The sequence below is a fragment of the Pogona vitticeps genome, chromosome 6 (assembly GCF_051106095.1).
Source record: "Pogona vitticeps strain Pit_001003342236 chromosome 6, PviZW2.1, whole genome shotgun sequence".
NCBI lineage: Eukaryota > Metazoa > Chordata > Lepidosauria > Squamata > Agamidae > Pogona > Pogona vitticeps.
Window position 1 is genome coordinate 100,066,254 of NC_135788.1, and position 24,794 is coordinate 100,091,047.

The 24,794-nt window shown below is 42.8% G+C and overlaps 1 protein-coding gene and 1 long non-coding RNA gene across 5 annotated transcripts in view; one reads left to right on the forward strand and one right to left on the reverse strand.

Annotated features, from left to right (window-relative positions):
- Positions 1-319: 319 nt before the first annotated feature.
- Positions 320-24,794, reverse strand: part of HDAC5 (histone deacetylase 5) — a 129,614-nt gene continuing 105,139 nt past the window's right edge. For all 4 annotated transcript variants that reach the window (XM_020793981.3, XM_020793978.3, XM_020793982.3 and 1 more), the window contains 14 exons: positions 22,437-22,602; positions 20,094-20,227; positions 16,833-16,953; positions 15,751-15,800; positions 15,130-15,237; positions 13,578-13,633; positions 13,123-13,210; positions 12,709-12,828; positions 11,374-11,471; positions 8,708-8,826; positions 5,955-6,088; positions 4,709-4,793; positions 3,684-3,837; positions 320-2,067 (listed from right to left, as the gene is read on the reverse strand). In XM_020793981.3, the coding sequence (XP_020649640.3) occupies positions 2,028-2,067; positions 3,684-3,837; positions 4,709-4,793; positions 5,955-6,088; positions 8,708-8,826; positions 11,374-11,471; positions 12,709-12,828; positions 13,123-13,210; positions 13,578-13,633; positions 15,130-15,237; positions 15,751-15,800; positions 16,833-16,953; positions 20,094-20,227; positions 22,437-22,602 (1,473 nt within the window). In that variant the 3' untranslated portion in view covers positions 320-2,027. The remainder of the gene's footprint in view (positions 2,068-3,683; positions 3,838-4,708; positions 4,794-5,954; positions 6,089-8,707; positions 8,827-11,373; positions 11,472-12,708; positions 12,829-13,122; positions 13,211-13,577; positions 13,634-15,129; positions 15,238-15,750; positions 15,801-16,832; positions 16,954-20,093; positions 20,228-22,436; positions 22,603-24,794) is intronic.
- On the forward strand, positions 12,662-17,408 carry LOC144583669 (uncharacterized). Its single transcript, XR_013537593.1, has 2 exons — positions 12,662-14,619; positions 14,975-17,408. It is a non-coding gene; the product is annotated as an uncharacterized LOC144583669 (long non-coding RNA).

The window sequence follows — 24,794 nt, forward strand, 5'->3', positions numbered from 1 at the left end:
ACGCCCACCCTGCCCCTGAGCCTCCCACCCCCCTCCCCACACACACGGCTTAGAAATCCCATTTGCCCTGAATTAGTGAAAACAATACAAGCCTCCCATCTTTTCCCTTGTTGCATTATCCCTGCTAGCAACTTTCCAAAGGAAAGGAGAGTTTTGTGGTACACATTAAAAAAATACTATTAAATAATACATCTGTAATAAAATTATATACCTTTTTTCTTTATATCCATTTCTTTTAAAAGCTAAAATTGCTCTATTTTTTGTCCTTTTTTCTTTTCCTTTTTTTCAGCTGGTGAAGTAACAGCAAGGAATTCTATCCTTTTTCTTTTTCTTTATGAATGGACATATTTTCATCAAAACAAAGTTTGTGCATGTGATACAAGAAATCAAATTATTTACAATAAGTGATGAGGAGTCTTTCAAACAATGACAAAATGAAAAAGAAGAAGAATAGAGAGAAAAAGAGAGAGTAAACGTCCAGAAAGCATTGGTCATGGAACAGTCAACATAAGCAGAATCTTCATCACAAAAGGGATTTTAATGACACATGGCCTGATCCAGCGAAGGAGATCTATTCTTGTAAATATGCTTGCATGTGTGAATCACTTGCCAGACTGGGAACTGCAGGCATGAACTGGACACGCATTTCAGATGCAGAACTAAATGCACAGCTGAGTGAGAATGCATTCTATCAGCACTGCGCCATTTTGAATAGTTATTCAGATGGGTTACATATCCCCCACCCATATTATTCCCCCAACAAGTCACATGTATTAGCAGTTTTTCACATGGCTAAAGCTGGATCAGGGCCAAATGTGCACTGGTGCTGGAGATTACACATGATTTCTTTAATATATATACTCTCATAGAGATGGTTAACTAAGAAGAGGTGGGATGAGTGAGGTATGGAGGAGAAAATGTGAATTCACTGGGAAATTAAGGCATTAACAAAAATGACTTAAAGGCACACATGTTTCTTTTCTCCTCACCTTGGGGCTCTCTCGAGATCAATTCAGAACTATACATATTGAGGAAGAGTTTACAGTTGAGATGGATCAGGAGAAAGATCTAGGCAACAAAGGCAAGGATTTAAAATCCTAAGAGTTTGGATCTAAATGGGTGGGTGGATGTTATGATATTAAGATTAGAAATTGGGAAGGTAAGGAAAAGATACTGGGAAATATACCTGGGGGTTAGCCTTCAATCCCTTCTCAATGTGCAAATAATCCAGAGGAGAGAAATGGCATTTTGGGAACAGATTCAGTAAGGTGGGAGAGGACCAATCCAATCCAATGAATAAGCAGGGCTGGTGGCAGTCTTGGGCAGCTGAGTCCCAGAGACGGGCCAAGCAAGGCTACGTAGCAAATCTTTAAAAGGAAAGAAAGCACAATCTCTTTCCTGCCCGAGACCCTTGAAAGATGTAAAGGGCAATTGTCAGCTGCCTTGCCTCAGCCCTGGATTGTACCCCCTTCCCCTGACTCCAACATAAGTAAATGGAAAGAAACTGTCCATTTGCTTATATAGAGTAGGGAAAGGATCCTGAAACTGGGGGGAAACGTTGAAGAGGAAAGAAAACTACCTCTCCCACTACAAACAAGGTGTGTGTGTATGTGTGTGTGTGTGTCTAAATTAACTTCACAAGAGGGCAGCATATGGCATGGCTTATCTCAGTCCTGAGAATGGGATGAATTTTGTGGTGGCCTAGGAGGGGGGCAGGGGGGGAATGATGTCTAAGAAAGGAATAACAGAGGAGATGCCCACGTAGAAGCCCCCCACCATTCCCCTCACAAATCCCCAAAGAGTTAGGACAAAATGGTGATGCTGGTGAGAACAAATGCCAGAAGACTGACGCGATTACGCACACACACATATGGGCTCATTTTGTCCAGTGCAATTCTTTTTTTCTTTTTCATTTTTTGTTTAATAGATAAAAAATTAATTTGTTGTTGTTGTTGTTGTTTTAACAAACTCACAAATGACCAATTAACCCACAGAGTGACAGCTACACAAATCGAAGTCTTGGCACTTCACAACACGGGCTCAGCCTCCATTGGTTCTTCTGCTTGTCTGTGAAGAAGAAGAAGGCAAAGAACAACTGGTTAATGGCTTCCTACTGGCCAGAGGAGGATACAGCTCTTGGCTAGGCATTCTGTGATGAGAAAGAGTATTCAAAGAAAATTTAAATTACTGTGGAGAGAAGGATGTTGGAAGTCAGCACATTAATTTAAGCAAATGGAAGCTTTGTTCGGGACTGAGGAAGACCTTTATACTGACATAGAATATTTGGGAGGAAGGGATTATTATGTAGCATTAGGACTTGGGAACCTAAGTGTAAAGATAGCATGGAAGTCAGATGCTGTTCCCATAAGCCATGACCTCTGGCCATATTGTTTGGGAATGGTGAGTTCAATAACTCCTGGAGACTCACCATACAGGAAGCTCTATGCTAAAGGGAAGCTTAAGACTAGGGGATGACATGTATGAAAGAGGGACAAAATAATAAACAGCTGAATAAAAGGTAAGGCACTAGGTAGAACAACATCAAAAGAACATGAAATGTCCAAGGAAAGATAGGCCAAGGAGGGAGAAAATGTGAGCGTTACCATTTGCAACTTGGTGCAGAAAGACAGACCTGCAGACTTCTTATAACCCTTCAAATCAAAGGCTGTCTACCATCCTTTCAAGATGTTTCCTAGGAGCTCTTCAAATAGGCTGGCTCTTGTGTGTTTAGAACTTCCAAAACAGGATGAGTGAGCCAGTGGCTGGCACAAGACAAAATGTAGTTTTTGCGCTGCATTTGGTTTGCTGTGTTGCAAAATGCACAGACCTGATTTAGGTACATTATACAGGCTGTGTTTGGATTGTGGCAAAAGTTAACAGAAGCTAAGGTACATACAGAGTCTGAGCACAGTATAGCAAGGAGCAATTATAGCTGGATAAGGTTATGCTTATCTAGGGTTCTGACATAGAAACCAAGGATTATGGACCTATGCTGAGAAGGCTAGTGACCAGTTAATTTCACAACCCAATATTGGAAGGCAAAGCCAGGGGGAAAGATGGGAGAGAAGCCACAAAACCCACAGTCATTATTAAAGTGCATCCCTGATTTGAATTTCAACGTATCTTGAGAGATGGGCCTTAAGATCAGTGCCAACAATTGGGTTCAGAAAACCGCTTTTACTCAATGCAAAGATTGCAAAATCAGATAGAGTAAACACAGTAGGGGCTGTGATAGCTTCACCCATTCCTTATGCCTTTCTATCATTCTCTTAAGCACAGAGAGCAGCTCTGGGAAGGTAAGCGTTTCTTTTATGCATGGAGGTTCTTCAAAAGAATCTGCATGCTGCTTTCAGCCTGAATGGGGCTAGTGCACGCCTTCTTTGCAATGGTTAGTCTGCCTGAATTCTGGTATGTAAGTTGAGCACGGTTCTACATCAAGCCTTCCAAATGTGCCACTGAACCAGGATTTTCTGTTCTTTCTCAGTGAAGGCTAGAGCCTTGTGATGGGCTGTATATTCTCTTCTCAAGAGAGACAGGGAAAAAAATCCCTTTTCCAAGTCAGGAACAGGGAGCAGCTGATATGTTCCTAGCAGGGCAGACAGTTGAGGAGGTTTCCTGGCAGGCCATCTGTCCAGCACATTAGAAACATTGTTGTGCATGAAATCTGAAGTATATGGACATACCGGACACTGCAGTCTGCCTTTCCCTGTTCCGTGTCCACTGACAGCGATGCCATAGCACTGACTGTCTCTGCTTCCTCTGCTTCCCCCTTCTGTGCTTCCAGCAAAGAGCAACTGACAATTGCCGCAGAGTGTTTCACCGAGTTCCAGTGCTTGCCTAGGATACAAATAGGCACATGTCATGCAGGGATTGCCAATCCCTTTCTCTTCCAGAACACCTCTCTGTCTTCCTTTGAAATCCTGCCCCAAACCTCACGGCTTTTTCCCTGAAGCCACTGATTTTCTTCCGCCTCCTACTCTAAGCCTGAGGACCTAACACCTGAAATAAATGCCTGTGTAACCCTTCCCTTGGTTGTACTCTCTTTCTCTGGAAGAACACCATGCCAAGAGGAAGGTCAACTCATAAGCCCACAAACCCCAGCAGCTCCTATCCCCGCCCCCAACAAAACAGCAACTCAACAATCTTGCTTCCACCTTCCCTGCCTGAAAGAGTAGAGTGATGTTCCAACCACCAGTTGACCTAGGGCAGGAGTGGGCAAAGTGCAGCCCGGCGGCTAAATGTGGCCTGGCAAAGCTGCTTCTGTGGCCCTTCAAGACCTCCTCTGATCCTCTCTCATGCTATCAAGAATACTGTATCAATCCTTCCTTTTAAAAATTCGCACATACCTCCACGTTATTTAAAAATGCAAATAGAAAATATGTATTTTTCAAAACAGAAAGAGACATTCTGGTCACCCCCTTCCTCCCATCCCCTCTTTTCTTTTGTAATTCTGCCATTTTTCATTGTCTGTGTGCTCCCCCCCCGAGGGTCCCAAGTACATGAAAAGTGGTTCCTTGACCCAGTGAAGTTGCCCCCCCCCGACCCAGAGATACAAACACCTGGAGCCAGGAAACTTTGGCTTACTTTGAGAACCAGGCAGGACTCATCCTCATAATTACCCTACCGCCCACCTCCAGAGGAACAAGGCGAAGTATAATGTCAGAAATGATTTTAGATTAGTACGTATCTCCCAATCCACAAAACTTACTCTGGATTTCAATGACATTCTCTAATGTGGCCACAGCATTTGGGTTGGGTTTCTGTTGCAACAGAGTTTGATCCAGCTTCTCCAGCTGTCTCAGAGAAAAAGAACATTTAGATTTTATTCTAAAAGGTGCAAGGATTCAAAGCTGTCTGTAATGGATAAGCAACAAGGCAACAGAAGAAAGAAAAACAACAAAGAGGTTTACAAATGAATGGAAAAGGAAGCTGACCAGGGGGAGGGACAAAGCAAAAGGCAAGATATTCCCTCTTATGAGAAGGCTTGGCACAACCTACATAATACTGTGAATGCCTGTGGTTGTCTATTTATTTTGAATTCTATAAAATATGTAGTCTCTTCTTTCATTTTACTGTTTCCTATTTCTCCAAAAACACAGGTACCAACCAGTAACTTAGGAAAGGCCTCTTTTTTTAGTACAGCTCCCAGAATCCCACAATTAACAGAGTAGATTTAGTTAGAAAAGGCAACTTTTCCAAACTGTGCCTAATTCTCAAATGGCAGTAACAAAGATAGGATGTCACACTTTTTTTTCAGAGTAAAACCCCTCCAAAGGCAGCTTACATTTAAAAAAACCCTCTGGAGCATTTATCCAGAAGGGAGGCTTGCTCTGTGTAGACCCACATGGGATTTCAGCCTCAAAAGTATAAAGAGTTTCCATTTGTACAAGAAAAAACTGCAGATATTGCCAATAACAGAGGATGAACAAGATAATTTTTAAAATCCCTTTAATTCCAGTTTCAGGTTACGTAGCACTCACATGCAATAAGATGAAGTTAAATGCAACCTTAAATAGAAGTGGGAATTCTTTCATTAGCAGCAATGTGCTGTCCTGCTGGGCTGGCAGAGCTAAACAACAGAATTTTGGCCAACATTATACAAGTATGTAAGTGAAAACAAATCATAATTATCTTCTCCACAAATAGCTGGTTGTGTGCAGAACTGAAGCATTTAAGAAAAAAAATATTCATAATAGAAACTGGACTCCTTTACTAACTTCCTACTTTTTTTTTTTGGCAGATGCCACCAATGAGTTGGAAACTGAAAATGCACATTATGGCAGAAACTGATACATACTCATGACATGCACAGATATGTTGTCAATCACCCACCCAATCAATCCTTCCATAGACAGCCACTCTTCTAAAGACATGGGCAGAATTGCAGTCAACCCTCAGCCAGGCCTAAATGAGCCTTCACACCTGCTTTTCCCTGCTGCCAGCAGCACACTCACCTCAAGGCCAAGCAAGGCAGAAACACAGGCTTCAGATGCATCACAGATGGCTGTCAGATCGTGACCTCCCTCCAATGCTAGGACCACACGTCCGCCCGCCAGTTTCATCAGCTGCTTGGTTAAGTGCCCAAAACCTATATGGCCAAGAAGAAAATGGACACTATCTGTTTATTCTCTTCATTCCTTCTCTGATAGACCCTGGAATAGAAAGCAATGTCCCCAATATGTTTAAGCCATTTGCTTCTGAAAATGTGAAGGCAGTTGGCTAGCAAGCCATTGTCTATTGTTATCTCTCTCTCTCTGTGATTTTTAAAGTATTTTCGTATTTACACCTTAAAAGAGGTTGAGGTTAAATATTCTCAACAGGTAAATCATCAGAATGCAAAGAAATGCAGCTCTAGCTATTGTGAAAGCATGACACAGAATGGAGGAGCAAGCAGTAGGCTCCAGCTGCAACCTCTGGCAGTGCCAGTTAAGTGGATTTTAAGCAGAAATGCTTGGAAAACCTTGTAAGAAGGCCTGCTACCAGTCAGAGTATAATAACACACAAAGCAAGATGAATCAACAATTTGAGCAAGAATAAAACAGCTTCACACATGCACATGAGCGAAATTAATAAATGATGGTAAATGTTGTAGTCTAATACACTGGAAGGTAACCAGGCTGAAGAGGTCTGCTTGAATAGTGTTAATTCCCATCACATTCACTACCAAGAGCAACACACTTCAAGGCTTCATAATGCAACTCTTATTGCATGCTGACTGGGTAGTAACACCCTTTTTGTATGTCACCATTCGCACAGGCATCAAGTTATGTATATTTATGAACTTCCAGAGCTCGTGTCCCCAGGCTAGCATGGGAGAAACCTCAACCAATACTTACTGTTACCACGGTCAGGGATTGGAAATTAAAATCTCTCACATTCCTTTTTACATGAAAGGTAGAATTCCCTAAGGCAGCAGTTCCCAACCTTGGTTAAGTCAGGTGTTCTGGGACTGCAACACCCAGAAACCCTGGCCAGAACAGTTAGTGGTGAAGGCTTCTGGGAATTGCAGTCCAAGAACACCTGGATTACCCAAGGCTGAGAACCAGTATCCTAGGGGATAATGTGTCAAGGGCTGCATGCTGGTGGTGGATAAACTATTTTCCTCCCCTCATTTCTCCCTTTTCTGCATGTCTCCCTTCCCACCACATGAGACTGATTGCTTTTGCAGAGACCTCAATGCATCACTTCCAGAAAGTATTTGAAATTAGGTTGTGGGCTGCATAGGGATGTGCTTCCAGTTACGGTGGTGCCTCGCTAAGTTACCCCGCATGACAGTTTTTTCGCTAGACATTGGCTTTTTGTGATCGCTATAGCAATTCGCAAAACAATGATTCCTATGGGGGAATTTTCGCTGGACAATGTTTGGTCCCTGCTTCGCAAACCAATTTTCGCTAGACAACTATTTTGACAGCTCCCTCCTCGCTCACAAACAGGTGTTTTCGGGACCTAAGCTTCGCAAGACAGCAATTTAAACAGCTAATCGGCGTATATTTGCGAAGGCTTTCACGGCCGGGATCTAATGGTTGTTGTGGGTTTTTCGGACTCTTTGGCCGTGTTCTGAAGATTGTTCTTCCTAACGTTTCACCAGTCTCTGTGGCCGGTATCTTCAGAGGACAGCACTCTGTGCTCTGGTGTAGTTGGCTTTGAGAGTGCAGTATTTATGGCTATGAGATAGGCCTTTGTCTTTTTCTGTAGATGGGTGATTAGTATGTATTGTTGTGGGTGTATTGTTGTGCTAAGGAGAAGAGATGATCTGTTCCTGTGGTTGATGGGTGTCATTAGCTGGTCTTTTGTGTGTAGTGATCCCCTGTCCTTGTGGCTGGGTAGAGTTCGTTGACCCAGCTCTGAGGTCAACGAACTCTACCCAGCCACAAGGACAGGGGATCACTACACACAAAAGACCAGCTAATGACACCCATCAACCACAGGAACAGATAATCTCTTCTCCTTAGCACAACAATACACCCACAACAAGACACACTAATCACCCATCTACAGAAAAAGACAAAAGCCTATCTCACAGCCATAAATACTGCACTCCCAAAGCCAACTACACCAGAGCACAGAGTGCTGTCCTCTGAAGATGCCGGCCACAAAGACTGGCGAAACGTTAGGAAGAACAACTTTCAGAACACGGCCAATGAGCCTGAAAAACCCACAACAACACAGCTGATCGGCGGTTCGTAAAGCAGCTTTCCTATGGCCAATCTTCACTAGACAATGACGATTCTTCCCCATTGGAACGCATTAAACAGGTTTCAATGTATTCCAATGGGAAAATGCTTTTCGCTAGACAATGATTTCGCTAAACAGTTATTTCAGTGGAACGGATTATCATTGTCTAGCGGGGCACCACTGTACATGTAGTTCTAGGGGAACAAATTGCTTAGTCCTGGCCTAATGGTGCATGAAGAAAAAGGTTTGCTGATGCTAAGCAGCTCTGAATCTAATAAGAGTCTAGATGGGAAACCACCTGGAAATGTTATGTACAAAGCCTTGAACTTCACAATATATTTGTATCTACAAGTAGAAAAATATACAGTAAACATTATTAGATAGATACTGGCAGGCTTCTGCAAAAATGTAGAAGGATCTATAGCAGCAATGGTAAAAATAAACATTCTTGCCAAGCAGCACAAGCCCTCACCTGCGCGAGCATATGTGCAAACTGAGCCATAGGCCTTGATCCCACGTGCCCCACACTCACATTTTGCTGTGACAGAATAGCCACCCAGTGGAGACAGGTGCCCTTCCACAGCATCAAAGCCAGCAGAAACGAGAACCACATCTGGGGAGAACTCATTAGCTATTGGCATCACCACAGTCCTGGTAAGAGACAAAGTAGGTCTCAGACATTTTTCGGGAGGAAAAGACAACGCACAGGGAGCAAAGTCTGTATCACAACACTATATGAACAGGATAAATTCCAGCCATGTCATTCTTCTTCTCCTCTCTCTTTAGCGTTTCCCCAGTACATTGATGAAACTGAGTCCTTCCGCCTCTGCCAGCTATGCAAGTCAAGGGACACAAGACTACTACAACATAGTATTCTCAACGACAGTTGCCTCCTAGAGCAGACCTGGGCAAAGTGCAGCCCGCTGGCCACATACGGCCTGCAAGCCACTCCTGTCTGGCCCACCCATCACCGCTGACTGAGCCGGAGCTCCGGCTTTGGTGCAGCACGGCAGTAAGCAAAACTCGCGACATCTGACGCTGGGATCTTGCGAGTTTTGACTGTTACTCTTGAGCCGCAGGCTGTGGAGCCTGCGGCTCAAGAGGCCGGAAGAGATCCTTGCGCAGGTGTCATAATGACGCATCATGTCGCCTGCGCGGGATAGAAGACAGTCAGAAAGGAAGGCCGGGGGGGGGGAACGGAGGACAGGTGAGTTAGCTCAGTGTCGGGGGGGGGTTTCTCCCCCCCCGTGGTGAATGAATTACAATGCTCACATAGTTAACTGCCTAACACAGTTCAGATTTTTCATGTGGTCCCCTATTTAAATTAATTGCCCACCCCTGTCCTAGAGGCTACTGTAGCTCTTTTAGCCAAGGTAACCCCACTGAAAGAAAAACAAGGAAAGAGTCCTGTAGCACCCTATGTATTGAGATAATAACAATCTTACATGCTTTCTACCATTGGGTATCAATGTCGGGGAGGGCAGACTTTAAAACCTAAATGGATTCTCCTTTCCCACTAAACTACTGGTAAAGTTCTTTTTCCCACCCCTGGTTTGCTCCTCCCCCTTTCCTGTTTGTTTGCTTCCCTTCTTTTGTTTATTAGTCTCTGTCCCCTTTCCTGACCTCCAAGCATATACACAAGAAGCATGGAGGGGTCTCTCCTATATGTGAAGACTCCATTCATCCTATTTTTCTACTGGCTGTAACTATTGATAACAACTGTAAGTAAATATGCCCTTTTCACTTAAAATACTTCCAGAGTGTTTTTAACATATAAAGTGCTAGTCACCGTGAAAAGGGGTGACTTACTGAGACTTAAGCTATTCTCTTACATTTTCTCTGTGCAGCTGTTATTTCTACCGGATACTCTGATAAATATAAAATGAATTAACCAAATTTTCCAAAATTGTTTATTATGATGCAAGTATTTGTGGCCTCCGTAAAGAAAGGCACCTAATGGCGCAGTGGTTAAACTGCTGTACTGCAGCCACATCCGTGCTCACAATGTGGGGTTTAATCCCAGGTAGCCGGCTCAAGGTTAGCCTTCTATCCTTCTCAGGTCAGTAAAATGAGTATCCAGCTCACGGTACTTGTACACTGCCCAGACAGTGCTTTAAGCATTATGGGCCAGTAAATAAGCAGAACACTTTGCTTTTGCTTTTTTGTTTATGCCCAAAAAAACTTAAGACAGCAACTGTATTTGTCTTTTAAGATGCCTCAAGATTCTTTTGTTGCTTTTACATCTGGAAGTTTCTTTACAGAGGCCACTAGCAAGAAAAGTTTCTGATCGGAAGGAATTGGGAGTGAAATTTTGCTGCTTTTATCATGTTTCCCTCACAACTATGTCCAATGAAGATAAAGCCCCTCTAGAGAGGGGAGAAAAAGAAGCCAAGAGAGACAGGCTCATTTCAACTGTTTTTGTTGAGGGCGGCAGTGAGGGTGTTTAAAAAATGGCTCTTGGCATCCTCTCTCCCTCATTGTCACTGCTGCAACAGGCCAGAGAAAAGGCAGATGTGGTAAGAAGTGGGGAAAACAGGGGAGGGAAGACGAGGAGGGGAGAGAAAAAAAGCGGAGGAAGGTGGCCAGGTAGGGTCAGTGGGGAAAGCCTCCCTGAAAAGCAATGTATTTAACTGCTTCATAAAAGTCCACAGGGAGGGGGCTAGGTGAAGCTCCTCCAGAAGCTGGTTCCATAAAGTTGGAGCCACCACAAAGAAGGCCCTACCTCTTGTAGAAGATTTATGGGCCTCCCTTGGGGTGGGCACCTGGAGGAGCTTTGACTGGGACGATCTTGTGGATCGGGCAGATGACATTAAGGAGAGACATTAATTTTTGACCTCTTAAAATGCCCCAGTTTTCCCAACCATGAAATATCAGAGATTTCGTTGGACTAATCTGTCACTTGTTGCACAAAATGAAGCAGCCTAGCTTCGTTGTGATCAGTTCTCAGAAGAGGTGTGGAGACAGCAAGCACACCCGTGTCTGATCTATGGGTCCAAAACAGACTGTTGATATGTGTTCCAGTTACTGATTCCAGATCCTCTTCTCCCCATCCCAGTCTGGATTTTTTCTTTTCACTCTCTTTTTAAAATATACACTTGCTGAAGAAAACGTGTTGGTACATGAGTTTATATCATCACCTCTACAGACACCCCCCACAAGGAAAAACCTTACTATATTCATTAAGGACTGGCACCCTACCGGAAGGCAGTCAGATACTCCACGTCGCCAATGGGGGGGTCCACACCACCAGTCCAGGCAATGTTTACATTGTAACCTACACCCATCCCACTGCCAACCTGGAAAAGAGAAAGGACATAGATAACAAAAGACTGGCCTTCAATAGCAGCTTGGGCCATTCACAGAGCAATCAGTGGAAGGGAAGAAAGGCATGGGTTATAGACAGAATCTGGATCCAAAGAGCAAACGAAGGCAGGAAGAGCACTTAGGTAGAAATAAGAAACATATCTGTTTGGGAAAAAATGCTAGATCAACTTATAGGAGCGGAGTGGGGGACACAGGAGGCATACAATTTTCTGTTCTGGAGACTACAAAACAAGGTGGAACTGTGGCCCATCTTGGCCTGCAATTCTCTTAGTTCTTCACAACTGGCTGTGCCAGCTAGAGTGATGGTGACTGCAGCCCATACGTAGGTACCTGGAGGGCCCTACCTGTCCAACCTTACAGTAAGTCCTCTCAGTCTACCTGGCAACAGTGACATGCTCCAGTGTCTGTCTTCTGTCCCAAGCTGTGAGCCGGACTGCACAGCTTCTCCCCCACATAAAATGTCTCCTTAGTCTCGGAAGAAAACAAAACACCTGAGCAAATTGTGATCTCTGGCACAGCTCAACTGATCTGTATCTGTAGAGTCTGGAAAAGCTACTTTTTTGATGACAGCTGCCAGAATCCCTCGCCACTCCCATGCTAGCTGTAGTATTCTGTGATCTGTAGCAAAAAGAAGAAGGAAATTTCTAAGCTCTACTCATCTGCTTCTTTTTCCAATTCTTCTCGCACTTGCAAAACTATGTAAAGAACCCAGATATTTCTTTGTCAACAGAAAGCAGTCCAGCTTCCCCCACTCCCCACTATGAGGCACCTCCTATTCCCACCCCCCAGCCACCCACCTTTTTTTTTTGCATCCTGTAAGATTGCTCCATTATGCAGAGAGACACAGGGGAGGGGTTTCTCAGCTGCAGAACTCCAGTTAGGAAATGCTCTCCCCTAATTTTACTATGATGCAAAATGAAAATTACCTTTGGTAATCAAGGTAGTAGGCTATGGAGGCTTCCTTATTATTACTGTGTTTTTAACGCATGTATATAGTTTTAATGTTTTCAGTGTTTTAAAATTGAATGGCTTTTACTGTATATTGTTTTTATTGTTGTTCTTTGTCTGGCAACCACAAGATATAGGATGGAATATAAACGTTCTAAATAAATAAATACAATAAATAAGTCCCCATGGGGCTCCATACAGGTTCCAGCCCCAGCATATTACAAAGTCAAGTACTGCAGGTAAATAAAGGTATGTCCTCACCTCTTCAGGAGCTCCACTGCCTGGGAAGAAATTGCCATTGTCATAACGATGGAGGGATATATAAAGCACATTAGGGTCACTGTAGAATGCTTGCTGGGTGCCATTGCCATGATGGATATCCTGCCAGAGCAAAGGAGAATGTGGTCAAGGAGCATGTTAGCCAATGAGAACATAACACCTTAAGCCCATCAAATCAAAGGAAGTCCCAATCCAGGGTGGAGACAATGTTCAAGAAGGGCATTGGAAGTGATTGTTGATTAATAAGCCTTTTGTTGTTGAAAGATGGGCAATAGTTTAAACTGTCAGCAGAAAGCAGGAGCATCAGAGGAGCGTAAGAATATGTCTGTGGTTTTTTTGTTTGTTTGTTTTTGGTATAAGTGTCATGATTACAGGTGCAGAGTGAGAAAGCCTTACCCAGTCCACAATGAGAATTTTGCTGATGGCAAGTTTTTGCTGGAGAAGCTTGGCAGCAATGGCAACAGAGTTGAAAAAGCAGAAGCCCCTGTGAAATAAAGGATGAGAAAGCATTATAGAAAGCTGCCTTACACTGGATATGAGACCATCTAGTCCATTATTGGCGGTTTCAAGCAAACTTTTTTCCTCTTCTACTCGGATGTGAAGGGGATCAAATCTTTATCATAAAAAGCCTATGCTTTACCACTAAGGAATGTGACATTCCTATACAGGGCAGGTGAAAGATCCAGACCAGAAGAAGTGCCACAGAAAACAAATCCTTACCTTATCTCTACCCTGCCTAGAAATTCCAGAACAAAAGAGGGTCTTCTTCATTTATATTTTAGCATACATATAAATATGAGTGTGTGTGTGTATGTATATATGTATTTTTTCCACATTTTGCAAAAACTCACATGGCTGTGGATTCTTCCGCATGGTGACCTGGTGGCCGTATAACAGCAAATCCATTCTGTGGTAAGAAAGACATAATTGACTGCATAGATAATGTCTATCTATCAGTGATTTTATTGCTGCCTTAATTCATGACATTTTAACCCCTTCTTCCTGCAAGAAGTTCTAAATTCTACCCTTGCAATGACTCTGAGAAATTGGCAAAGGTGAGGTGATTGATCCAAGGTCATCCAACAGATTTCTGATCCATTACCTGAGGATTTAGTCCTGAAAAAAAAAGCCAGCTAAAGGTTCCTCAATTCTAATAAACAAGACTGTGTTGTGTGGACTGCACCACAGAACAAAATCATAAAATGTGGAATGTGGGGAATGCATGTGGAAAAAGGAAGCAAACAAATAAAATGCTTCATGCTTAATACAAAACGAACAGCTACCCAAGATTATTCTGCAGATGTCCAGGAACTCTCTGATTTGATTTAGAACAGGAGCAGGGGACATTTGACCCTTAAGAAACTTATCGGCAATATCAGCATGGTAAAAAAAAATCATGGGTTCTACAGGCAAAAGCCCCTGGAAGGCCATGGGCAACCATTCATTTTAGAAAATGTTTCTTCTTCAAGACTCTCTGTGCATGCTCCAGAACTGTAGTGTTGGAAATGCTGAGCACCAAACCTACCACCTCTAATAGCAGCCCAAGAATCTTTTGGTATTATCTTTTGTTGCAAGTAATAAGAGCATAAACCAAGCAGGCCAATAAGAGAATAATTCTTTCACATGCAGCAGTTCTGTTTGAGGGGAAGGCTCAGGGGCAGGAAGACAGCTTACCATGGCAATTCCCAAATTTTTCACAACACCACACCCCCTTTCTGATTTTTGAAAAACACTCACACCTCCTTACCTCATCACTATCATCCTTCAACCCTCTTATAACAAAACGTCTAATTCATAATTTAACATTAACAATAAACAAAGAGGCATTTAAAATAAGCTCATTGGCAAAATCCTAAATTTTAGTAATACCATCTATCCAAGATGTTTGTTTAGGTAAAGGTAAAGGTTCCCCATGACAATTTTTGTCCAGTCGTGTTCGACTCTAGGGGGCGGTGCTCATCCCCGTTTCCAAGCCATAGAGCCAGCGTTTTGTCCGAAGACAATCTTCCGTGGTCACATGGCCAGTGTGACTTAGACACGGAACACTGTTACCTTCCCACCGAGGTGGTCCCTATTTATCTACTTGCATTTGCATGCTTTCGAACCGCTAGGTTGGCGGGAGCTGGGACAAGTGACGGGCGCTCACTCCGTCACGTGGATTCGATCTTACGACTGCTTGGTCTTCTGACCCTGCAGCACAGGCTTCTGCGGTTTAGCCCGCAGCGCCACCACGTCCCTGTTTGTTTAGGCTGATAAAAAAGCTTTTTCTTTACAAAAATCTCATTATCTTGCATTCCCCTGTTTTGGAATTTCTTCATGTTTTCCTGGGGATCTTCCCTCATTTCCCTGTTTGGGAATCTATGGTTTACAATATAGAAAAGTTAGCAATTGGGCAGAATTTACCTTAAGTTCCCCGGATGCCACTTTAAATGCCAGTTCCACCAAGCATCCAACAGCCATGCGGACTGCACTGGATGAGTGCATCTCATTCCACACTGTATCACTGTCAACCTGCCGTGAAAAGTGCAGATCAGAGAATGTGCAGAAGGGATCAGATGCGGGAGAAGAGTGTAGGTGTTTTGCACTCAGAGTGCAAAACATGGGAAAGTATTTTGAAAAAGCAAGTATAGTCAAATTATCTGTACTATTGCTCCTTTTAAAAAGTAAGATTTTATATTCATATCTCCTTTTCGTCAGTTTTTTTAAAAAAAGCTATGATCTATGGTACCCACTGTGCTTCTGTCCACCTTGTTGTGACTTCAGCACTAACAAGGGAGGCACAAGGCACAGTTCAAACTGGTACTTGAAGCTTGTAATATTTCTCCTGTATCTTTTAGTGAAGCCACACTCTTGCAACTATAAAACCAACTGAATAAGTTACAGTTATACCACAAAAGTGTGAATCTATCCCTTATTAGCTTACAGCTGCAATTTAGTTATAATTGTGTTGTTGGGGGGGGGATTAATTACAAGTAACTTATTATTTGTAACTAGTTACTCTCAAGTTCAATCAGGCATACTAACCCCAATTCCACCACATGGAAGGACAGTGTACATCTTCTGAGTGAGCGGACCTACAAGAAAGAAACAGAGAAAGAGATAAGACACATTTAAAAGAAGGAAGGAAACATACTGTACATGAAAATTCACCCTATTAGCTTTGGACTACAGTGGTGCCTTGCTTAACGGCAATATCCGTTCCAGGAAAATCGCTGTTACGTGAAAACATCGTAAAGCGAAAAAAACCCCACTGAAACGCATTGAAACCCCTTCAATGCATTCCAATGGGGTCAAAACTCACCGTCCAGCGAAGGTCCTCCATAGGGCAGCCATTTTCGCTGCCTGTCTTGCGAGGAATCCGTCCCAGAAAACAGCGGGGGAGCCATTTTGTTTACCCGGTGGCCATTTTGAAACCGCCGATCAGCTGTTTTAAAATCGTCGTTTTGCGAAGAATCGGTTCCCGAAGCAGGGAACCGATCATCGCAAAGCGAAAAAAACCATTTAGACCATCGTTTTGTGATCGCAATTCCGTCGCAAAAAGATCGTCGTAATGCGGTTTCGTCGTAATGCGGAGCAATCGTAAAGCGAGGCACGACTGTAGTTACCACAATGAGAGAAGATATGTACAAGAAGAACCAGTTCTATGTTACTGTATAAAAGAAGACGCTTGCATCACAAAGTATGTGTGACAAGCTGCAGCCACATAGCATATGTACTGTAGTTGGCTTGCCTATTCAAGTCATAATCAATTGTGAACAGCCCAGAGTGGCCCTGTAGCCAGATGGGTAGTATACAAATCAATCAACCAATCAATCAATCAATTAATCACAGTGCAATACCAATTTTATCCATAATATTTAACATTTCAATTTTCATAAAAATAGCAAGTTTCTAGTCTTCCTAGGTTTTAAACGAAGCCAGCATTAGCAAGGACAGTTTTGAGAAAGCCTTTTCATGGACTTAATGGCTGTCTTTTCATAATAAAGCCAAAATTTTCTCCCCTTCACTGGTGTCGATAGAAAGACCTGTGTATACACTGTGGTTAAAAAAGAGGCTCACACTCTACACCAGGAAAAGCGTATGTTAGAATTCGTCAGAAATCCTACCTAACAATTTTTTGCTGTCAAGTTTTTGCCGGTTTAGGGGGCTGGTTCCATATAATAATGTGTGATGTTCTGAGTGCACCGTCTGGATTTCATCCAATGTTGCTTTCCGACCTCGTATCCTCTAGAAGAAACAAAGAGAGACAGGTGGATAGGGATAAAAGATGTGATTCTGAAGACTCTGCAGAAGTTCTCTGCTGACATCAGGGTTATTTTTTAGTTACTTTTCATCAACATAGGTCCTGTACTTTAACCCCTGTGTCAATGTTTTGTCAGAACAGAAGCCACAGACTGTCACTTTCAACTCAGAGATATTCAGCTTCAGCACTAGAGAATTAGCAACTGTCAAACGAAAGGTCAAATGTGGCATAACTTTCAAAGCTTTTTCCATCTTGCTTATTCCTGTCTGATTCTGGTATGAAATTTGTTGCATCCATCCATCTTCATTGTAAGCAATGTATGGGAATAATCTTTGCAGCTTTATACTTTGCAGTAGTGCACTGTACTATTCTTTGCTCCTAAATTCACAGAGGAGAAACATTCACCTTTCTTGGAACCTGATGTGAACTTGCAGAAACCTCTGAAACTACATTAACAGCATTCACTTACAGTGATCAAGGTTTAAATAAAATGAAGATCGTCAAGAAAGATTTCAGAAAAATCTGGAGGTATTTCCCCCCCCCCACAAGTAACATGATGACATTTAATATAAACACAAGAAGCTGCCTCATATTAAGTCAAATCATGGACCATAAAGCCCAATACTGTTTACTCTGGTTGGCAGCAACTGCCCAAGAAGTCTTCTCAGCCTCTGCTATCAATCATAAGATCCAAGGAAAAAGACCTCCAAAATACAAACTAATTGGAAAGCCTTATGTTCTTCCATTAGGTATGGGGATTCACACTGTGAAAATAAGTTGCAACTAGACTAGGCCTATTTGAATCAATGGAACTTATGCAGGAGGGAGGAGAAGCCGCGCCACCGCCGCTCAAAGCGAAAGTGCCTCCGGGGGGCGGGGGGAGAAAAAGGGGGAGGGCACACACACACGTGCGCACACACACATACACACAACACACACGCCCCCCAGCCCAGCCCCTGCGCGCCCCGCCCGCCCGGGTCCTAGCGCGCGCCACGGCCGGCTGCCCGGGACGCGCCCCCCCTCCTTCTGCTTGCGGGAGGCAGAACAGCCGGGGAGCGGGGGGGGTGCCGTCCCTCTCTCCGAGGTGGGCTCGGACTGCAAGGCCCATCAGCCAGGGATCGCCTCGCCCCTGATGGAGGAGGAGGGGGGGTGAAGGGAGCGGCAGAGAACACACCCGCCCCGGGCGCCCCGCGCTCCATCCCTGGGCTGCAGGCAGCACCCCCTTGCCGTCGTCGTCGTGGCGGCGGGGATCCTGGCAACTACGGGAAAGGAGGGTCTGTGGAGGGGCAGCGCTGGCCCCTGTGAAGGTGGTCCCCCTGGTCCAGCGGTGAGCAGGGCGGAGAAAGGGCCCTCCCCTGGACACCCTGAAGTAGCCCCCAGCGCTGATGGACGGGATGAGCCAAAGTCAAGATAAAAGGGTTTCCCAGGACCCTGAGAAAAGTTTTGCTCAAGGTCCCGCCAGCGTTGAGCCCTCAGAAAGCAGCCTAGAGGAGTCACCACCACAGGACACCAGAACCCATCTTTGGGTACCCAGGGCCCCTGTTCCACAGGGGAGGGACATCGAAGTTGCAACTAGACTAGGCCTATTTGAATCAATGGAACTTATGCAGGAGTTGACTCACCAAATCACCACTGTTTTAATGGGCCCACTTTAGTGCAACTTACTATACTAAGTAACAAGGTTTCTGTCACCGAAAGAAAGCCAGAAATTAGCTGAAATTATCTGAAAGATGAAATAGTGGAAACTATTCCTCCTGAAAAAGAATAGTTAAATCTAGTCAGTTGATGAAGGAACCAGGGCCATATTGATAAACCAAAGGGGTTCCTGCATTAGATCCAAAATAGCTGACTACAAATGTCATGCCAAGGTGGGGAGGCACCACAGCTTACTGGTAGGATGTCTTCCTTGCAAACAAAGGTAGAAAGCTGAAATACTTCTATCTTCATTTAAAAACAAAACAAAACCCAACAGGTAACTGAAAAGATCCTGGACAGCTGCTGCCAGTCAAAACAGACGTTCTAGTTGAATAAACATTCTGAGTTGGTATAAGGTAGTATTCTATGTTAAAATTAGGAAAAGGCATATTCAAGGTTGTTTGTCTTAGCCATTGGCTGTAACAACACAACTACAACAATAACATAACACCACAAAAGTCTATTGTTCCACATGACACATTGCCCTGATTTAAAAGTCATAGATCTGTTATTCCAAGGCATAGTTTGCAAAACTAATTCCCCTCCACCCTGCACTTTTTTAAAGTGCATTAAGGAAATAAATGAGCAAAAGACTCACCCTCATAGCTAAATTTGAAGATGTGGCAGACATCAAGAGATTGCATAGATGTTTTCCCCAGGAAGGTTCTGTACAAAAATGATCCTCAGCCCAGGGAGAAGTCAACACTCTTATAAAGTCAATACACGTTCCTGCATGAAAAATGTAACAAAGTAACCTGCTTGAATATTACTGGGATAGCAACAGGGGAGCACATACTGTATAGGTTTTTTTTTCATGCAGGAACGTAGGCTTTTAGATTGGACCTGGACTACAGTGAAACTGGATATTATAGGTTTGCTCTTCACTACAGCTACCTAGCAAATTATGGACACTACTGCTACTGATTTTATAAGAGTGTTGACTTTCCTTAATACATGCTGACCATTCCTGGGGGAAATTCTGTACATCCCAAGAAGAGATATTGTTTGTGGTTACAGTAGCTTTTATTTTTACAGTTCCTTAGAGGATCATTCCCTTTTGAATTCAAGATAATGACTGCCACTAAATAAACTTGGGATTTTTTTGGTACTTGGAACCAATCAATTTCTACCTGTGGAGAAATTGCAAGAAAAGCAACAAAGAACACTATGGCATTTTAAAGACCAAATGTTAATGCCATAAACATGTATGCATTTATGATAGTTTCTAGTCCAAAAAAAAACCAATCAAAAACATATTCCATAACAGCTTTGTTGTCTAGGTGTGACAAAAAACTCTTTTGTTTTTAATGGATTATATAAAGGACTCCTGTCACTAAAAAACACTCCTGATAATTTGGCTACCTGTTCACCCCACCTCTTGTGGTTTTCTTACCATTTGCTGGCAGGTTTCCATGCTGAAGATTCTTACCTCACACTTGCTTAGCAATCCTGTCTCCTGTAGTCTGGACCAGATACTCTGGATTCTCCCAGCATGCTCTGGGTGAACATTAGTGTTTCCACATGTACACTGATGCTTCAGCATGAATGTGTCATAAACGACACCTGCGAGAGGGCAGGAAAGCAGAACCATGGAGGGAGGAGAGGAATAGACAGAAAAGAAGGGAAACTGGTAAGATCATGGCAATTGACACTGGAACATAAAGTATCTAGAGATGTTTAATTCTTGGAAGTCAAACTGCCTGTACCAAAAGCCTTTCCTGCATCATCAGAAGTACATGAGCCAGCTATGCTTTCTTCACATGGAAGAAAGCATATTCTGTACAGTACATTCCTTGTGGTAATCTTCATATGATTTGGCCTCAAGTACAGGTGCAAAAATGACATTTCAGAACTAGGTCAAATTAGGCCTTGCTCTCTAGATTGTGAAATGTACAGGGGTTCATGAACATGAGGGTCAAGTGTGCCAGGAGAAGTGGGAGAACCCTCACACACCTGAAAGAGGGCCTTCAGAACAACAGCTCCCCAGTTGTGGAATATTCTCCACAGACAGATTCTCCTGATGGCTGTTTCACAGTCCCTTTCGCACTTGACAAACACATGCTTTATTTTCCCAAGTCTTATAGGTGCAATTTTAATCTTGCTGATTATTGTGCACTTCTTTTACAACTTTGCAGTTTTAATCTTATCTTTTGTGTGTGTGTGTGTCATTCTACTTCCATTGTTTTATTCCTTCTATAAACTATCCAAACCGGAAAACAGTAGAAAAATAGTTATATTCTATAATGATTTTCTTACTGTTTTGTTGCATGCTGCCCTGACAGTTTTACTGAAGTGCTTAAAAAGAATCAAAATAAGCAAACTTTATCATAGTAAATTACATGAGTATGCATAATAGCAATGGTTTGCAAACTCTTTTTGAACAGTCACATATGAAGTTTGTAGAATCTGCTTGGAAGAACTACAGATAAGACGGAGATTGGAATGGTAATTCCAAATCTATACAAGCTGCTTAGATGTAAGTCCTACTGAACTCCATGGAGCTAATTTCCAGGTAAGTGGGACTGCAGCATAAATTTATTCAGTGGCCATCATGGCCCATATTTTAAATTCTGCAGATTTTTGCTCTGGGAAAAAGGAGAGAAGACTGTATCACAACTCCGATGACAATATCAGCTGTAGCCATGCCAAGGCTAATTAGGGAAACTGAAACCTTCCTATTCCTCTATCTCCTCAGGTTCCAGTGATCCATAGAGATCCCCTTCACCTCAGTAAGCCTTTAGGAGCCGCAGAATGGGTTAGAGAATAATTTAAAGTGGTTGTCCAGTTTTAAATTGTTCCCTATGTTGTTCCATGTCTCCCAAAGACTTCCTAGGATGCATGGATTCCCTAGGGATCCCTGGAACCTGAAGGAAAGGGGATCAGAAGCTTTTAAGTCCCCCAAATGACTACAGCATGACCATGGCTAATGACATAATCACAGCTGTGCAGCAGAAAAACTCTGCCAACTGGATTCCAGGCTAGGTCTCATGTTGTATTTATGCTGTAGAAAACAAATTAGTGGAATAATAATAATAATAATAATAATAATAATAATAATAATAATAATAATAATAATAATAATAATAATAATAATAATAATAATAATAGTAGTAGTAGTAGTAGTAGTAGTTGTAGTAGTAGTAGTAGTAGTAGTAGTTGTTGTTGTTGTTTGTTGTTTGTTGTTGTTGTTGTTGTTGTTCTTCTTATTATTATTATTATTATTATTAATATTATTAATATTAATATTAATATTAATATTAATATTATTATTATTATTATTATTATTATTATTATTATTATTATTATTATTATTATTATTATTATTATTATTATTATTATTATTATTATTATTGACAAAGGAATTATCTGATGAGAATGTGGAAGAGAACCCATAGCAGCCTATGTACTTGAATGAGGCTCCTCTCACAAGGCACCATGCTAATCCAAAGGCTATCTGGTTCAGGATGCCTGGCTGCTGAAAGAGATGTATCTTGTGGTAGCAGATTAATCTGAGAGAGACTCCAGGTCTAGAGTCTTGGGATCTGTTAAACAAAGCATTCTTTGCACATCTTGAAGAGATTTCAGGCAGGGGATATGGCTTGTAAGAAAACACATACAAATATAACCATGCAGAGCTTTGAAAAGTTGTTTTCTGCACAACGGCTCCCAGATTTCCCCAACCCTGCTCGCTGACACTTATGGTTCACAACTGCCAGCTAAGATCTCTGAACTTTTCAGCCTTCAGGAGGGAAAGGTTTGCATCTCTTCCTACCTGTAGTGTAAAGATGGCTGGCCACGGGTTCAGCTGTACTGCTCTTCAGGCTAGTGCTGGCTGGGGAAGATTGGGTGCGGCTGAGGGCTTGATGAGGGAGAGTGCTGATATTCAGGGGTGTCTGGTAGAGCTGAAGGGGCCGCAGCTGATGTGCATCTGCAAATACCTGTGAAAATTGTGCAAAGGGAGGAAGGAAAGAAAAAAGACTAGTCAAAATATGACCTTAATATCTGAGCTTGAAACAGTTACCATTAGAGATGGAGAGACTATCGCTCTGGAGCTCACGGTCTGCAAGCCACTCTTCGACCTTGCAGCGAGGCTTACCCTTCCACCTCCTACCAGGAGTGGCTCGCAAACCACAAGCTCCGAAGTAATAGGAAGGGAGTGCAGAGCCCGCAGCAACAGTGGAAGGTGAGTGGACAGTCCGGCTCGAGGGGGCAGGACCCTTGTTATGTCCACCTGTGTGGGGATATTCATATATGAATATGAATACCCCCATCTCTAGTTACCATCTCTACCCAAACTGTGCAAGTCTCTAGGAAGCAGCTAGTGCTTACTGAAGGGTGTTTTTGAACTGCTTCATTTCTATAAAATTACTTCTCATACATAAAACTGCATATTTTTCACTTTAAAACCACACATTTTTGCACCAAGAGACAAGCCAGTTTTAGTCTTCCGGACAGCTGAAGCCAGTAGAAAATATACAAATTGCACATATTGGCTTATGCTTGCAACTTATTCTGTTTTAGTTAATCAATGAAAAGAAGGAAGGAATCAGGCAGACAGGGTGTTGAAATCTCATTATCTCCCATGCTTATTGTTCAGTCTTCGCTAGGTGCTGTTCACACACTTCAAAGCCTAATCCTGAGGCCTAAAAGAAACTTGATTTTAAATTAAAACAGTGTGAAAGCTGAAGCACCCAGACAGAGAATCCTGAGCTTGTGCAATCACCAAAATGATTCCAGCATACAGATGGGATCTGATCTGCAGTGCAATCTGCCTGATCTTCTTCGAAAGCTGGATTTCACTGCTAAAACAAGGGTCAAACTAAACGTTATGCTAAATGCATAACATAAAGATACATCTATGATTTATCTTCAATTACAGGTGCAGATGCACTGTGGTATATGGTGTCACTTTTGCATTTCATATGCATTCAGAGAATCTTGAAGCTGGACAGGATAGCAATGATTATCTAGCCCACCACACAGTGCTGAATAACCATTGCTATAAAGGTAAAGGTAAAGGTTCCCCTTGATAATTTTTGTCCAGTCGTTTTCGACTCTAGGGGGCGGTGCTCATCCCCGTTTCCAAGCCATAGAGCCAGCGTTTGTCCGAAGACAATCTTCCGTGGTCACATGGCCAGTGCAACTTAGACACGGAACACTGTTACCTTCCCACCGAGGTGGTCCCTATTTATCTACTTGCATTTGCATGCTTTCGAACCGCTAGGTTGGCGGGAGCTGGGACAAGCAATGGGAGCTCACTCCGTTGCGTGGATTCGATCTTACGACTGCTTGGTCTTCTGACCCTGCAGCACAGGCTTCTGCGGTTTAGCCCACAGCGCCACCACGTCCCCATTGCTATAATATCTCCAATATCTCCGAAATCTCTAACAAACAGTAATCCACCATCTTCCTTGGCAGTCCCTTCTGCTCAGACTATCAGGAGGTTCTTCCTAATATTTGGCCAACATCCCTTTCGATGTAATTGGAACCTACTTGTTTAGGTCCTAGCTCCTAGAGTAGCAGAAACAAAACATCCGAGTCCTGATTTTCCAAATATGGCTTGTTACAGAAATATGGGCCTCCAGAGGTTGTTGGACTACAGATTTCACCCAGTCCTTGACAGTATATTTAACTGTGAGATATTACAGGAGTTGCAATCCAACAACATCTGCAAGGTTACCACCCCCTATTTAGATTCAGGTCTATGTCTACAGCCTAACTTAGTTAAACCAGTCAGTGTAGAGGTTTTCAAGATGCAATCTTCAGTGGTGTGGTCATGTCATATCACACTGAAGCTTGCATACATCATGAAATAATGATAAAGAATTTGCATGCTTCCATGATGGTGAAAATTAGCTCCAACTGAATGATTATGGCACAAAGTTCTGGAAGGCAACCAAAGTGAAAAAAGTCTTCCCAAATGTACTACGGAAATTTTTTAGCAATGGCTGCAAGCCACATACATGCCACACTCCATGCTACAACTCAAAAATCCTTTGGCATCCTCTTTTTTTTCAACCTCCAAATCTCCCCCCCTCCCTGAAGACAGACACTTTCATGTGTTTGCCAAATATACATTCCAGTGTAGAACTGATGAAATATTTAGGTGCACAAGAGAAATGAAGGAATG